Raw genomic sequence first — 17727 nt, 5'->3', positions numbered from 1 at the left:
AGATACGGAAAGGTGAATCTTTTTTTTTTTTTTTTTAAATTAAGAATTCACTGGCTTAATTATAGCCACTAGAAGGTAAACTCCATGAGGACAGAGAGGCACATAATAAATATTTCTTGAATGAGTTCACTCTATGATACTCTCAGAAAACATAGTATGAGATCTCAAGATTTGGGTTCAAATCCCAGTCCCACCACCCTAAGCCTCAAGCTCAGATCAGCTCCATGCAGCAGTGCTTTAGGGGACATGATGGACCCTGGAACAACATTAATAAACTGTTTCCTGGGGCGCCTGGGTGGCTCAGTGGGTTAAAGTCTCTGCCTTTGGCTCAGGTCATGATCCCAAGGTCCTGGGATAGAGCCCTATATCGGGCTCTCTGCTCAGCAGGGAGCCTGCTTTCCCCAACCCTCCCACCCCTCCACCCCCCCAACCCCCCATGCCTGCCTCTTTGTCTACTTGTAATCTCTGCCTGTCAAATAAATAAATAAAATCTTAAAAAAAAAAAAAAAGAAAAGAAAAAGAAACTGCTTCCTAAAGGGACAGGAAAGTTACTGATGACCAAGCGTGAAATTTAGAAAATGAGTTTGGAATAACACTTGTCTAGTTAGCAATCCTAGACCTAGGCTTTCTCCAAATTAACTCCTCTTCCCAGACACTATGTTCTAATAATCAGCTTAATTACACAAATTAGAAAGGAAAGAAAGGTTTAAATGTTGTTAGATTCTGTTTCATTAGCTAAAACGATGAACTCTAATCGGAGGCAGGTATAATATAATCTAGACTCTGAAGCAAAAGCCTTTGCCTGACAGTGACTGTCTGAAAACACAATTAAGAATCATGACTTTTGGGGCGCCTGGGTGGCTCAGTGGGTTAAAGCCTCTGCCTTCAGCTCAGGTCCTGGTCCCAGGGTCCTGGGATCGAGCCCCGCATCGGGCTCTCTGCTCAGCAGAGAAAACCCAGCATTACTACAGAAGCCCTTTATGAATCCATGGATAAAAGAGGAAAAAAAAAAAAAAACAGATCTAGGGCAAAAGTAAAGGGGTAACGTGTTTAAGTTCACTTAACTTAATGCAAAGTCAGAAGAATCCAGGATGTAATCAGTGAGTCAGGATGGCTCATGGAAGGGCAGGGACAGGTAAGGGATGTACATTTGTATCAGTCAGGTGAATCTATCTTAAAACATGACTAATTTATATTGCCAGTCCCCCAACAACACGCCTCTAGAAAGGGAAATGGAAATATCTGTGCTCTCTTTTCCATTTGGGATGTGACATAAAATTGTAAGTGTTAAATAAGGGAAAAACAAAAAACCCTCAACTTATGGAAACAAAACTATTCTTAATACTCAACCAGAAAGGGCGGCTGGGTGGCTCAGTGGGTTAAGCCGCTGCCTTCGGCTCAGGTCATGATCTCAGGGTCCTGGGATCGAGTCCCGCATCGGGTTCTCTGCTCAGCGGGGAGTCTGCTTCCTCCTCTCTCTCTCTCTGCCTGCCTCTCTGCCTACTTGCGATCTCTCTCTGTCAAATAAATAAATAAAATCTTTAAAAAAAAAAATACTCAACCAGAAAAACGAAAAACCAGTCAGGCCAACTGAATCCAATAACAACACAACCTAAGAAAAACTATTCCGTTGGTGAATCCCTCCTTGGTAATTCTAATAGCAGGGATATAATAGGACTTGAGAAACGGAACTAAAAATGATTTGTTCAAACTACTTGGAAAATATAAATCTGAAGTACTGAGTAAATCTACCAAGAAATAGGCTTCACCTTACAACAGGCCCCAATAAAATTCCATTTTGTCTTAAGGACAGGCTAAAAGGAGGCAAATTCTAATATATCACAAATCAGGTTCAGATCTGAATTTTCAAGTTAAAAAATCCATTCCCAGAGGGCTCCCCTCTCATTGCTAAGAGTTATGACCAGTCTGATTTGCGGTCAGATTTCATTATACTTGCACTAAGCTTATTCTGTTTTCTCGGTTTCCTAACACACACACGCACACGTGCGCATGCACAGCCCCCTCCCTTCTTGTCCAGCACTGCTCTGACCCTTGGTCTCTACAGTTCAGCTACACTTATATTCCAGTATTTAAGGATACTGAACTCTTTCCTGCTTCCCAGCCTTTGTCTGACTGAAAGAGTTGCCTCCACTTGCACCACATATACAGCCCCAAACCCCTACCCACCGTTCAAGTCTCAGCTTAAACTGGTACTCCCTCCGTGAAACCTTTCCAGCCTACGTTAGATGTTAAGTTCTCCTGGTACCCTCCTCTTCTCTTTTCAGGCACTGCATTCAATTCTAAGTATATTTTTTGAATAGTCATTTAGTGTCTGGCTCCTCACTGCCTATAAACTGCATGAGGGTAGGGAACATGTTTGCATCATCCACGGCAGGATTCCCAGGCCCTCAGCAGGCACACATCAATAAGCAACAAATATTTTGTTGAATGAATTTAAATATTAAATTTTTGAGTGAATGAATTTAAATATTATAAATTAAGTATGTAAAACGTACATGCACTTGGGGCGCCTGGGTGGCCCAGCTGGTTCAGTGCCTGACTCTTGGTTTTGGCTCAGGTCATGGTCTCAGGGTCCTTGGATCGAGCCCTATGTCAGGTTCTGCGCTCAGTGTGGAGTCTGCCTGAGATTCTCTCTCTCTCTCTCTCTCTGCCCCCTCACTTGTGCTGTCTCTCTCTCACTCTCTCTAAAATAAATAAATCTTAAAAAAAAAAAAAAAAAAACAGATGCCCTGGACACAAGGCTTTAACATGCTGCATGTGGAGTCCTACATAATCAGCAGTTTACACAAGCTTCCCCCCAAGTAGAGCAGGAGGGAGAGGGGCTGAGCTGTGGAGAGCCCCTTTATTAAGGGACAGAGAAGCTAGTATTCTCCAGAGATGCACAACACCGTGCCGAATATTTTCAAACCAGGCTTGTGCCAGGTCACAGACAGTCCCGCCCTTCTGATAGTCTAGGCAGGTGATAAGGTGGAAATGGTACAATTTTCTTGTCCTCTACTTCGGCGAGAATTCTCATTAACAACCTGACTTGTTTATCCTCGTTCTCCTAAGCGCAACGCCCATTCTGATTTCTCACACGGTGAGAAGGGAAGCAACACGTTTCTCTCTTCTCCTCCCCCTCCATCCAACCTTGGCTCCTGTCTGCCACTCACCTGAACCGCTCCTCCCAGCATGACGGCCACCAGCCCCATGGACATGCTCAGTGTCTGCGACTCCACGGTGCTCTGTGTCTGGTGGGCCAGGCTTGCACACGCTCGCTGCAGCGTGGCTGCTACGAAGTCCACAACCTGAGACAGAAACGGAATTTAGAATTGGTGAGGACTAAGAAAAAGAATCTCGAAGTTCTCTTCACATGTCATGTCTACATCCTCACCGTCTTCCTCATCAACATCATGAAGGCAAGACCCTGCAAGAACAGGCACGGTGCTCAGTGTCCTGTGCTCAGTGTTCTAAGTGCCCAGTATCACCTACGTCTCGTGTCAACTCTAGGAAGTCAATGTTCCTGTCCTCACTTTTTTTTAAAAAATATTTTATTTATTTATTTGTTGGACAGAGATCACAAGTAGGCAGAGAGGCAGGCAGAGGGCAGGGGAAGCAGGCTCCCCACTGAGCAGAGAGCCCAATGTGGGGCTTGATCCCAGGACCCTGGGATCATGACCTGAGCTGAAGGCAGAGGCTTAAACCCATTGAGCCACCCAGGCGCCCCTCACTTTTTTTTTTTTTTTTTAAGAGTTTATTTATTTGAGAGAGAGCACAAGTGGGGAAACTGTGGAAGGAGAGGGGCAGAGAGAAGCAAAATCCCCAGTGGACAGGGAGCCTGATGCAGGGCTTGATCCCAGGACCCTGGGATCCTGACCTAAGCCGAAGGCACATGCTGAACAGACTAAGCCACAAAAGTGCCCCCTCTTTTTTTTTTTTTTAAGTAAACTCTACTCCCAATGTGGGGCTCAAACTCAGGACCCCATGATCAAGAGTTGCATGCTCGACCAACTACACCAGCCAGGCACCCCCATCCTCATTTTTGGAGAAGAATCTGTGAGCTCGTTAAGGCCATGCAGTCAATAAAGGAGAAACCTCACTGATACTTTCCCAAATGTTTTAATATACTAATCCAACATCCTTGATCTTTATTGAATTTTGCCAGGAAATTAAAATGAAAAATGACTTGATACTTTCTGACCATCTTAGAGGGTCCTCAGATCTGCTTCTCATACTGAGGCTTCCTCCTCAGGGACCCGCCTGACCCAACCTGGTTATGACAGTCTGATTCTAGTAAGCAAAGAACGGGAGAAGAGGCACTCAATTTTATCCAGAACTGAGTCCCCAAACAATCTGTACAAGTGATCCAGAGTCATTTTTTTGGAAGCTTCAGATTTTTTTTTAAAGGATTAAGATTATTATTTAAGATTTTATATAGCATTTGGCTAACAACTAAGCTTTAAATGGAATTAATTTGGTCAGCATCATTTTAACGGCACTTGTGTTAACCACCTTAAGTAGAAATACCTCTAAATAAAAGCAAACACACACATCCGGGCATACACACACACACACGTGCAAGCATGCACACACGCACGCACGCACATTCAGGATTAATGGCTCAAAAGGGAAAAATCATTTTGAAAGCAGTACAGCTGAGATAGGTCATAATAAGCCTCTAAATACCATGCAAGCTTGCATGTTTAATTCTCTGGGCAAATCACAAGCTATGCTAGAGTCTTTATTGCAAGCTTAAAGTCAGGAGGATGGCTTGTTACCACTTGTCTTTGGAGCAAGGCAGGAAACTAGAAAGTTTATTAAAAGTTCCACTTACTGAAATGAATAATGCTGGTTATGGCAATTTTCACCACCCTCTCAAGCCTAAGACTTTACTGATATTTGAAGTTAAGGACACTGGCTTTTCTAGAGAAAATGCTACATTTATCATCTTGGGCCACCTATTTTGCCTCCAAAGAGTTTTCTAAAGCACCCTTGATTATAGGAATCTTCTACTTCAGCACAAATGTATTGTTAAATTGCTAGAAAAGAACTATCTAGCCTTTCCACTTTTTCTAAGGACTTCCTAAAATAAATAAATAAATAAATAAATAAATAAGATGCTGCAAAACTAGCAGTATGATCCTATTTTTGTTAAGAAAGAAACTGTGTTGGGGCACCTGGGTGGCTCAGCAGGTTAAGCCTCTGCCTTCGGCTCAGGTCATGATCTTAGGGTCCTGGGATCGAGCCCCGCATCAGGCTCTCTGCTCAGCGGGGAGCCTGCTTCCCTTCCTCTCTCTCTGCCAGCCTCTCTGTCTACTTGTGATCTCTCTGTCAAATAAATAAATGAAATCTCAAAAAAAAAAGAAAGAAAGAAAGAAAGAAACTGTATGTGTGTGTATTTAAAAAAACAAAACAAAGCAAAACCATAAAAGCAAAACACCCAAGGAGCTGTAAACTGTGTATGATAGCCAGCTGTTTTTGTCATCCATAATGTGCACTTTCCTCCAAGCTTTTTTCTTGTAGCAACAAAACCACCGTACCCATCTGGACAACAGCTCCTCCTGGCTACTACTCATTTCCTGTGACTGGTGGGGCTGCCAGCCACAAGGATAGGTATGTTACTGAAGCGTGTTCTAGAATTTACATACGTTATAGAGAGGAGGGAGGGACTTTCACTTTTTTTTTTTTTTTTTTTAAGATTTTATTTATTTATTTGACAGAGAGGGATCACAAGTAGGCAGCAAGGTAGGCAGAGAGAGAGGGAAGCAGGCTCCCTGCCAAGCAGAGCCTGATGGGGACACTATCCCAGGACCCGGAGATCATGACCTGAGCTGAAGGCAGCAGCTTAACCCACTGAGCCACCCAGGTGCCCTGGGACTTTCACTTTTTACTTAACCATTTTTGTAATGTTACATAGTCTAAAAAGCCACATATTCCTGAAAGTTTATAATGAAAACCAGCGGTGCCCTATCCCACTTGTGGCTCTATGGAGGCAACCACTTCCAATGGTTTAGGTGCTTAATTATAACATTAGACATTTACTATTTACCAGGTACCATTCTGAACACATTGCAGACAGTAATTCCCTAAATCATCACCCTCTCCCTATGGGATGTTTAACCGTGATGTCAACATCCTGGCAGTCGAGTGGGCGCGGGCTGAGGCCTCACTGTCGAGTCTGTAGATAGGAACCTAACCCTCCAGCTCTTCAGCCTGCTGTTGCCACCCAAGTTCAGCCTCTCTCAATTACAGGTCCCCAGGCTTTCGCTGGGAAGGGCAGGTGTTTGTACAAATTTGAGGATGGAATCAAGGGGTCTACTGAACCTTGCAGAGCCTTTCAACATGTTTTAAGCTCTAAATTCAGTTGATCTAGCTGATCCACTCCTTCCAGTATTCTGCAATGAGAAGTAGCTTGTTGTTGTTGTTTTTCCTTTTCAAAATAAAATGTGAACAGCTCCATTGATATATAACGCTCTGCTGCTTGACTCTCCCCGACGCAGGCACATAGCTCCCCATTTTCAGAGTTGCTAGGTCAGCTATTATTTTCCAGTTTCCAAATGTTGTTATTCTCTTTTATCTGCTGTCTCTCCCCTCTTGCTCTGTTGGCCCTTGTGGCTTCCAGAAGGAGCAAATAAACACATGTGTTCAATATACTATCTTCAATCAGGAGTCCATACTTCTTAAATTATGCTTTGTTGTTTAATGTTTCTACAGTAAGCATGTGTCACTTATGTTAAAGTGCTTTTAATATATGAGAAAAAAAAAATCACATCAAGCCCTTCTACTCTGCCAAGTGCAGAGATCCAAATAACGAAAGGTGCAAAAGGTAGCAATTTTCTGAAAGGACAAAAAAAGGAAACGCTGCTCATTCCACTCCATTTACACTGGCCTCCTGGCTGAGCCCTCCACACTGGAGACATGCTCCCTCTTGGCTGGAACGCTCTTCCCTGAGGTATCTCCATGGCTCCCTCCTTGCCTGCTTCCAGATCTTCGCTCATAAGCCATTCTGTTGGGGCACCTGGGTGGCTCAGTAGATTAAGCTTCTGACTCTTGATCTCAGCTCAGGTTCAATGTCAGGGTTGTGAGAGCAAGCCCCGTGTTGAGCTACACGCTGGGTGTGGAGCCTGCTTAAGATCCCCTCTCCTCCTCTCCCTCTGCCCCTATCCCACCCCACCGCTCACACATAGACACACACACGGCTCGCTCTTTACCAAAAAAAAAGCCATTTTCTCAGTGAGGTTCTCCATAACCGCTCTATCTTCCACACTGTCTTGATGTCCCCTTTGATTTTTCTCTCCAGTACTTAATACCACCTAACACACTGTGGGCTGCTGCTTACTTGTTTATTGTCTCTCTCTCTCCCATGTGAATGTAATCCCGTGAGGACAGATACGTGTGCTGTTCACTGCTGTGTCCCTGGTAAGGGATACCCAGAAGAGTATGTGGCACACACCCTGTGGGTCTTGACTACGTATTTGTAGAATGAAGAAATCGGGTTGGCGGGGGCATTATGCCTGGGTGGCTCAGCTGGTTAAGTGTTTGCCTCCTGTTCAGGTCATGATCCGGGAGTCCCAGAATCAAGCCCTGTATCAGACTTCCTGCTCAGTGGGGAGTCTGCTTCTCCCTCTCCTTCTGTTCCTCCCCGCTGCTTGTGCTCTCACTCACTCTCTAATAAATAAAATCTTATTAAAAAAAAAAAAACTAACTAAACAAAATTAAATTTCTAAAAAAAAAAAGGAATGACAGAACTGGGCTGTTGGTACAGGGTTCTGTATCCATACAAGACCACTGAGGGGCTCATTCCTCTCTACATCTTCTTGTACGTCATCTGTCAATACATTTTATTGAATTTTTTATCTTTTATCCATAAATATTTCAATATACATCTCTAACAAGGAGATTTTTTTTTTTAACAGAACTACTAGAATACCAGGGGCAGCTGGCTGGCTCAGTCAGTAGAGCATGCAACTCTTGATCTTGTGATTCTAAGTTCGAGACCAAAACTGGGTGCAGAGATTACTTAAAAATAAAAATCTTAAAAAAAAAATCCATATAACTACCATACCATAATTACACTCAATAAAAATTCCTTATACCTTCTAATACTTGGCCCATAACTGTTGCAAAAATGTCCTCTCATACAATTGATATGTTTGAATGAGAATTCTCACCATTGCATTTGGTTGATACGTCTCTTAAGTCTCTTTTAAGCTACAGAAGCCCTGCCCCTTTTTCATGCCATTTACTTGATGAAGAAACTGGGTCATTTGCACTGTAGAATGTCTCACATTCTGAAATTGGCTGATTTTGCTTCTTCATGGCATAACATTGCTGTACCCTGAGCTTCCTTTTTGAGATTCAGATTCACATTTTATGGACTTTTTTGTCTTTCATTTGCTTGTTTGTGGGGTTTTCTTTGTTTTTTGGGTGAAGGAACATTCCCTGATGGTGCTATGTACCTCCTACTACACTACATTAGGAGACACATAACGTCTGCTTGTCTAGTTCTGGTGATGTTGAGATCGATCATTCCAGGCTGAAAATATGTAGGGGAACATACACTGTTATCTACACTGACCTTGAAATCCACCAAAAATTAAATGGATAGACAGATGGGAAAATATGGAAAGACAGATGGAAACATAGACAAATATGCAATAAAGTGAAGATAATAAAAGCCTAATAATAGAATCTAGGTTGTAGGTATATAGGTATTCACTATAAAATTCTTTCAAATTTGTGAGAATTTATAATAAAATGCTGGGGGGAAGAAGGATCAGTTGATTTGGATGTATTTGGCCTAGTTATATTCATTATACAGTACCCCTAACAGTTTTAGCAAACATTGATTGTCACCTAGATCCATTATTTCATTAGGGGATTGCAAAATACAAATTCGTAGGTCTCTTTTTTTAATGTTTTAGCCGTGATTCTTATATGAAGAAAAATTTTCCACCAGCTATTTGTTTACGTTGAAATACAGTGCTGACAGAAAAGGTAAGATAGATGTTTTACTCTTTCATTTATCAATTTACAAAATAATGAGTTGATGCCCTAGCAACTTCCAGTGATGTCCAAAAGGGATTTTGGGGAGTGGGGGAAGGGGAACAGTGGCTTAGGTTTTTATAACTTGGATGTGTTTCAGTCCATTGCAGGCTTTATTCTTTTTAATGCACAAAATGCCCTATCTGTGGCCAAGAGGAGATCTTTCAAGTTGGCTCCTGGGTACTACTGACATGACTTCATTAGTCCCGGACACATTCCTTTTATTTAGGCATAACAAGATGTCCTGAGGCTTACAGTGTATAATACCTGCCCTAGACCTTGAATGAACTTTTCCTCCAATGAGTTCTGTGTTCTTCCAGCAGGACATGATATTTAGAAACTACTGTCCAGCACGAAGGATGCTCAGGGCAGCTGGACTGTCACTGCTGCCTGGCATGGACAGTGGAAGGAGCAAGGGAATATCTATTTTTTAAAAAGAAAAAAATACTGTGAGTTTGTATGAATACTTCTCATTGAAATTCAGTATTATAGGAATTTCAGTCAAGTTCTTTGATTTTATATTCATAACTTTTTTTATACTGAAAATCTTGGTTCCTAATGATATTAACAAAATTACTTATAACATGTATTATTTATAACTTATCCATATGTGTGTATATTTCAAAATAAATACTAAAATTATCACTAGCAGTAAAACTCCTAAATGCAATTTAATATTTTTTTGTGGTTCTTTTCATCTCGATAGATCTTAACCTTAGCTGGAGGATGATTTAAAAGGACAAGTCACTTTTGTATCAGCCTAAAACCATTATTCTTTAATGAGGAGCAAAGGGAGCAAAGTGTAAAAGCTCAAGTCATATAGTTTTTAGGCCCTTTTCCCTTCAACTAGCATGTTGGGACAAAACCGTAAGGTCTGGATGAAAAAGTCTTTAGGGAATGGATATAAACACAGGAGAAACAACACCCTACTGGGTAACACAGGGTCAGTGAGCTGAAGGAATAAGAAGCCAGGAAAGAAATCATGAACATAATTCTCATTAAACAGGCACGGTAAGTGGGAGCTGACAGACAGCTGCAAATTTTCTCAGCAGGAGCTATAGTGAAATGCTGCTTAGCAACACCCAAAGGCAGATGACAATGAGGGCGATACAAAGAGCGGGAGGATCACATGTACGCGTGACAATCATACCATCTTACAACGGACTCTTTACCAGCCAAGCAACAACTAATTCCAGTAAGAACAGTAAAAATATGGTGACTACATTGCCTACATTTTATTACTTCTATTTCCTGGGGTTTTTTTATTTTTATTTTTTTTTTTCTTTTTAAGTAGGCCCCACACCCAATGGGGGGCCCAAACTCACGGCCCTGAGATCAAGAGTCACATGCTCTACCGACTGAGCCAGCCAGGCGCCCCTTTAATTTCCTATTTTTCAAAAAGCTGGTAAATATAATGCCTGAGCCAACAACATTCAGGCACTGATTCACATGGTTATACTACCCTGCAAAGATTTTTACAAACATCTTCAAAGTTCACAGACTGCTATGGAGGCAGGCAGTCAGGTTGATCTATAAAATTCAAAGCGGTATTATCATTAGTGATTTTTTTTTCAAATTTAAGTATTCTAATCATGTTCAACTTTTGATATACATTAGAATCATCCATGGGGCATAAAAAAATACACATGCCCAGGTGCTAATGCAGACACGCTGAATCAGAATCTCTGTAAGTCGTGGGCCGAGCATCCGTATTTTAAAAAAGGCTCAGACAATTCTATTTGCCCCAGTAGGTATTGGCTCAAGCCAATCTCTTTAGAACTTTTTTTTTTAGTAACATTTTTTGGAAAACATGTAAAAAAACCAAAATAGACAAATATTACCAGCCTGGGATCTAGAATATGGCAGCCACTGACCTGAGCGATGTTTGTGAATATCTGCTCGGACATCCTCTCGCACAGAACAGCCAACAGCTGTAGGACCAGCAGCTTCTGCTGCTGGCCTTCCACAAGAGCTTGGTGCTCCTCTGATTCCAAGAGGCTTTTGCTGGAGAAGGGCTTTGTTTTTAACTCTGCTTCATCTTCCACAGCCAAATGAGTCAACTCCTATTAGCATGAAGGAAAGAAAAAAGTGAAAAGAAAGACTGTAGAACTAAGGACTTCAACAACAGTGAGAAAACTCTGTTTGAAATGCATACAGAGGGTGCCTGGGTGGCTCAGTGGGTTAACCCTCTGCCTTCAGCTCAGGTCATGATCCCAGGGTCCTGGGATGGAGCTCCACATCGGGCTCTCTGCTCAGCAGGGAGCCTGCTTCCTCCTCTCTCTCTCTCTCTGCCTGCCTCTCTGCCCACTTGTGATCTCTCTCTGTCAAATAAATAAGTAAAAATCTTTAAAAAAAAAAAAAGAAAAAAAAAAGAAAAGAAATGTATACAGAACTAGTCAAAGCATTCACTGCAGCAATATTTATAATAGCCAGAATAAGAGAATGAATAAATAAATAAATAAACTGTATTTATTATATCTGAGTGGTTGAAATAAATAAACTAGATATGGACATCAACCTCAAGAAAGACCTCAAAAGGGGCGCCTGGGTGGCTCAGTGGGTTAAGCTGCTGCCTTCGGCTCGGGTCATGATCTCAGGGTCCTGGGATCAAGTCCCGCATCAGGCTCTCTGCTCAGCGGGGAGCCTGCTTCCTCCTCTCTCTCTGCCTGCCTCTCTGCCTGCTTGTGCTCTCTCTCTCTGTCAAATAAATAAATAAAATCTTTAAAAAAAAAAAAGAAAGACCTCAAAAACAGCATTGAGTGAAAAACGGAAATTGCAGAATGATACGTATATTATGATATCACATATATGAAGACTTAAAACTTCACAATAAAAAGCAACATACACAAAGAGAACTAGTTTGATAGACTACTTACTTTCTCAGTATTTTTCAGGATCTAGTCTACCACTAGCCCTGCTTAACTGAGACCTCAGGCCATGTAACATTTCCAAAGCCTTTTCAGAGACTATTAAATGCTTTCAGCAACTTTTCCCCTAAGATATTTAAAACTAAATCTCTACTAATAGATAATTCATTACTGTAGGTTTGGTAGGTTTTTCTGCTATACTTCACAATGTAAATTTCCTTGGGAAGGGAAAACCTTAAGTTCCTTAATAATTAATGCTTTACCAAAGTAAGTCACAGTTTAGAGCAATGGTTCCCAACTGTGCCTTGGAATTTCTGCTCCCCGGGGACAGTTTGCAATGTCTGAGGACATTTTTGGTTGTCATAACTGGGAAGTGATAGAGGTCAGAGATGCTACTAAACATTCTACAAGGCAGCATAGGAAACCCCAGGCCTCCCCGCCAAAATTACCCATTCCAAAACGCCAACAGTACTAAGGTGCAGAAACCTTGATTTAGAGCAAAGGCCTCTGTTTTTTTTTTGTTTTTTAAGGGTTTTATTTATTATTTATCTTAGAGAACAAGCATGGGGTGGAGAGGACAGAAGGAGAAGAAGATAGAGAATGTCAAGCAGGCTGCATGCCCAGGGTAGAGCCTCACACAGGGGTCAATTCCAAGACCCTGCAATCACAACCTGAGCCAAAATCAAGAGTCAGTCACTTAACCAAGTAAATCATCCAGGAGACCCTGATTTTTTTTTTGTTTTTTAAACAATTTTTTAAAAATTCTCACATTGGGGCGCCTGGGTGGCTCAGTGGGTTAAACCTCTGCCTTTGGCTCAGGTTATGATCCCAGGGTCCTGGGATCAAGCCCCGCATCGGGCTCCCTGCTCATCAGGGAGCCTGCTTCCTTCTCTCTCTCTCTGATCTCTGTCTGTCAAATAAATTAAAAAAAAAAAAATCTTAAAATTCTTACATTAAGAGCACCCTCCTAGGAATATTATTTATAATGAGTGGCTATGTAAGGGGACAGAACGTGAACAGAGGAAGGGACGCCCGGGTGGCACAGTCAGCTGAGCGGCTGACTCTTGGTTTCAGCTCAGGTCGTGGTCTCAGGGTCATGATCTCAGGGTTGTGAGATCGGGCCACACTTCGGGCTCTGTGCTCAGTGCAGAGTCGCTAGAGATTTTCTCTCCCTTTGCCCCTCCCACTTGTGCTCTCTTTCTCCCTTTCTCTCTCTCTAAAATAAATAAATCTTTTTAAAAAAAGATGAACACAAGAGGTGAGAAAAGCATCAAAAAAGTGGCCCTGACTTCAAGTTCTAGAAGCGTTAGCCCTGATTCCCTCCTTGCATTTCCCCATAACCACACCGACCTCAAACTCCACAGACACTTAATTTAGGGAAAATAATGGAGAAGGCAGAGCTGGAAGACAGAAACCAGAGATCCCCCCTGTTTACCATTCTCAAATGGTGCAAATAAGGAGTACAGTATGGGGCAGAAGTTGCTGTCAGAGATTAGAGCAAGAGGAAACACAATCACCAGCACTAAGAAACAGACCCGGAAAAGGTTTCAGGTGGTTGCAAAATGAAATGAGAAAGGCAGAACTGCTAAATCTCCTTTCCAAATACCTGACAAAACAACAGTCAGAAAGGATAAAGGATTACTCCATAACTGCAAAACCTGCTATTAACTTCAAAAGAGTACTTGCCGTCAACACAGAGCAAAGATTAACCCTTTCATAGATCAATAGTTCTGCTTTGGTCATCTCTTAAAGTTCAGGGCAGATCATCTCCGGAAATAGTTCGATCACATGTGTACTGCTAAAGGTAAGTTTTTTTTTTTCTTTTTACCAACCCAAAGGCTTCTAAAATAGAAGTTACTCTTGGATCCTCTGATTATTTCATAGATTAAGACCTTAATTTTAGGAGCTAAATTTATGACTGCCCTGAAAATTCAAAGGGGATCCCTGTACTACCCCAGAATAAAGCTGACCATGTCCTTACTACATGTAGTTCTTACCTTCAAGCAGAAGATGAAGAAGTCACCTGCCAAACCGCACTCTTGGCAGTGGGACAACAAGTCCCCAAGATGCTCTACCCGGCTCTGCTCTGAGGACACCTTCTGGTACAGGGCTTCATCCTCATCTTCATCACTGCAACACGGGGTAAGATTTATCTTGGCAGTGTCGCTCAGAGATTTTTTTTTCTTGAAACACCAAAATAATCTCCTAAAGTAACATGGTACTTTCATACAGTAAATCATTAGAAAGATCTCAAAAATGTGTTTATATTACTCTCCTGTCCCTCCATGCTGGAAAAGTGTTTATTCTCAGAAGGCAGGGTACCATGTCCTGTGCACTCATTTGCTCAGTGGGGAAAAGACTCACGAAGGGAAGTGGCTTTTCAGATGGATGTTGAAGAATGACTACTGTTTCAATAAACTGAAAAAGCAAGGAGAAATTAAAGTACAGGTTGTAGGCAGATATTCTGGTTCCCAAGGAAGAAGAGAGGAAAAAAAGTGTGCAAAGGAAGGTCAGATCATAGAGGGCCATCATGCCCACTCAAAGAAAGCTGGACTTTTTTTCAATGAGCCACTGAAGAGTTCTGGGCAGTAGGAAAAGACACTATCCTTACAGGAGAACATGCAGGCCATCTCAACTAATAACTAACTAGATGAAATATGAAAATGCATAAAGACTTGGGCAAATTTCCAAGTAAAAGCAATGCTACTATTTCTGCAAAAAATTTTAAGAAACTTCTCATGAGGTACTAAGAGTCTCAGTTTTATTGCAGATCAAGTGAAAAAGCAAAGATACAATATTACTATTTTATATCATGTAAACAAACACAGTGGCACAAAGATGTACTAGAAGACAAAAACACTAAAAAAACACGATAGTGACTAGGATTATAGCTACTTTTTGTTTTCCTCTTTATGCATTTTTGGGCTATACAAAGAAGGAATGTACTCTTGTGATTAAAGAAGGAATAAAATATTTTCAAACTAAACTGAGAAAAAAATGACAGATGTTGCTTCATATCATTGGAAAGTATAATTATGAAGTAACGTTGATTTGGCCATCCCATTGGGAAGTAAGTTCCAATTTGCCAGTTCACTAATAACATGGCCTGTATACTCCTCTAGTAGAAAAAAATAACCTATAAACTAAGCTTAAGGTCCTTTCTTATATTCCCAGAATCTCCCAGCATCCTTCACATCAGCCATGTATCTACACTGCATTTTATATTAGAAAAAAACTGAAATGGCTAAGAGTCACATCTAAGCCTCTGTAACCACCCTGTCAAAATGAAGTACTATATTTAAATACTTTTTTAAAAAGACATGACAATAATTACCTTATGTAGTTGTATTTCATTCTTAAAATTTCAATGAAAGTCAGTTCCAAATACTGTAGCTATACTTAGTTCCAGAAAAATTAAAATTCTAGATCCAAAGATCATGAAAGCTAAGCTACTTTTTAGTGTCTAAAGTTAAACAAACTTTGTATTGATAACTGGGGCTCTTGGGCAGAATGATAGGGTACAAAAGGTAAGTGGTGAGACTGACTTGCCCTTAGGGGACTGCCACCAGGAGCAAGATCTTTAGAACAAAAGATAAATATCACACACACACACACACACACACACACACACACACACACACTTCTTTAATATAGTGAAAGTCAACTTTCTGGAGATACAGAGTATCAAATGAAAGCATCAAATGAAAACTATGGACCCTATTTTCAGGGGAAAAAAAAATTCAGGTTTGCACACAAAACATTTCTTGTATATAATTTCAAAGGGACCGTGGACACCTAGAAGTCCATGTAGAAACCCTGATTTAAGGGTCCATTGTTTCAGGCAGTAGATGGAGATTCAGTCAATAACTGTCTACTCAGTTTTCTCCTCCATGAAGATAAACTATAGTTTCAGCAAGAACCGTCAATTCTGGGGGCACCTGGGTGGCTCAGTTGTTAAGTGTCTGCCTTTTGGATCTGGTCATGATCCTGGGGTCCTGGGATCAAGACCCACATCGGGCTCCCTGCTCAGTGGGAAGTTCGTTTCTTCCTCAGCCGCTACCCCTGCTTGTGTTCCCTCTCTCATTGTGTCTCTCTTTTCAAATAAGTAAATAAAATCTTAAAAAAACCTGTCAATTCTGGCATATGCGCACTTACAATGTACACTAGAGGCATGTCACGATAGCAATTAGTTTTAACTACTGATAAGTTAAATACTACGAATTCTCTATGTGGTCACTGAAGTGGTCCCAGATTAAACTGTTCCAAAGTGTTTTAAAAATAAACATGTGAAGACACTTAAAGGGGCATAGTTATGGTCACAAAGCCCACTAGTGCTCAACAACTCTCAAGAAATTGGTAGCTTGCATTTGTACTGATAAATTCTGCTTGCAGTCAATGTGTGTTTTCCAGCATATTGAAAGGGTGTCTTATAACTTTACTAAGTTAACTATGAATAAGAAAAAGTATTTACACCTTAACAAAGAGCCACCCTTTGAATGTGATGTAAAAATCTGAACCATCAGCTAAGAACTCTATGGGACTCTGGTCAACAGGAACTTACACTCTGAGGCAATAATATCTACACGTATCACCCAAAAAAGAAAATAATTTAAAATATATTTGTGAGGCGCTAGAGAAATAAGTGATCCATTCCACTAATATTTACTAAGCACCTTCTAATTGCTCTCCAGGAGAAAGAAACCCCCACCATAAAATTAACATAAAAGATAGCTATCAGACAATTTCCCTAAGGAGTAAGTCTGACTGTGAACACACACGGAGCATTTAGAGAGTCAGAAAGAGAAACAGATCGTTATGGTGCTGATGGTAAACATGTGACTGCCCTTTACTCTGATTCTCTGGCAAAGACTTTGAGAAGTGGGCTTGTGATGCAGAGCTGTGAGGCTCCAGCAAATTGCACCTACTATTAGCTGGCATCTGGGGAAAAACTGCAGGATTATTTAAGGTGCCCACATTTCATCTAGAGATTATAAATAGCAGCACCTCAGCGGCTTAAAGTTCTAGGTCCCGTTCTATCAGCGCCCCTTAGCGGACAAGTCCGGGAAGGGCCTCTGGGGTGCAATTGTGTCAGAAGACAGAGGGCGAAGGCTGTGTGGACTCACCAATTGGCCTCTTGGATGGTAACCATGATGCCGCCTTGAGTGGCGGCTCTAAACTGACACAGAGAATGAAGAGAGGACGCAGTTTTGTCCAATCCTGCAAATCCTTTCAGGCTGGCAATTGCCTTCTTCCTCTCTAGCTTCCCCAGAATCCATAATAAGATCTCTTGGCAAAGTGACCTGGCAGAAAAAGCAGTTATAAATGAGCTTGTCATCTTACTCTACACATCTAACAAGCTAACATAAAAAAAGAAAGGAAGACTGTCAGGTTCCACGGCATTCTAAGTGCTGGCACAACCACCTAGTACTACTGAAGTGTAGGACTGGAAACTATGCTTCCTGTGAATTTCAGAACATATCTAATATCCTGAAGTTCAGTGAGTGACTGGCTAATCTTTGGCTCTAGAAGTAACCCTGATAAGACACAGAAGCCTCACACGGTTTTAAAAAATAATCATTTCAAGTGTATCATTGCCTTTGATCAGGCACTTTCTTTCACTGTGAAAGAAAGTTTATACTGATAAAACCATCTACCAATGGGACCAAGAGCTGGTGACCAAGAAACAACACACCAACAAATTCTGGTTGATTCCTCACCCCCTTTTATCTGTGCCAGTCAACTAGGATCGATCGGGATGGAATAAAGGTTTGCTTCTTCCTTCTCAGTCTCTAAGGAGGACATGAAAGTGCTGTGA

General features: G+C 41.4%; 1 protein-coding gene across 1 annotated transcript in view; it reads right to left on the bottom strand.

Annotated features, from left to right (window-relative positions):
* Nucleotides 1-17727, bottom strand: part of TANGO6 (transport and golgi organization 6 homolog) — a 189551-nt gene that overhangs the window by 121759 nt on the left and 50065 nt on the right. Inside the window, exons 9-12 of the mRNA XM_032324977.1 lie at nucleotides 17036-17212; nucleotides 13910-14042; nucleotides 10920-11108; nucleotides 3174-3308 (exon numbers count right to left, since the gene is read on the bottom strand). Of these exons, the coding sequence (XP_032180868.1) occupies nucleotides 3174-3308; nucleotides 10920-11108; nucleotides 13910-14042; nucleotides 17036-17212 (634 nt within the window). The remainder of the gene's footprint in view (nucleotides 1-3173; nucleotides 3309-10919; nucleotides 11109-13909; nucleotides 14043-17035; nucleotides 17213-17727) is intronic.

Source organism: Mustela erminea, chromosome 19 (assembly GCF_009829155.1).
Source record: "Mustela erminea isolate mMusErm1 chromosome 19, mMusErm1.Pri, whole genome shotgun sequence".
Taxonomy (NCBI): domain Eukaryota; kingdom Metazoa; phylum Chordata; class Mammalia; order Carnivora; family Mustelidae; genus Mustela; species Mustela erminea.
Note: the sequence above shows the minus strand (reverse complement) of the source record. Positions and strands in the feature narration are given on the sequence as shown.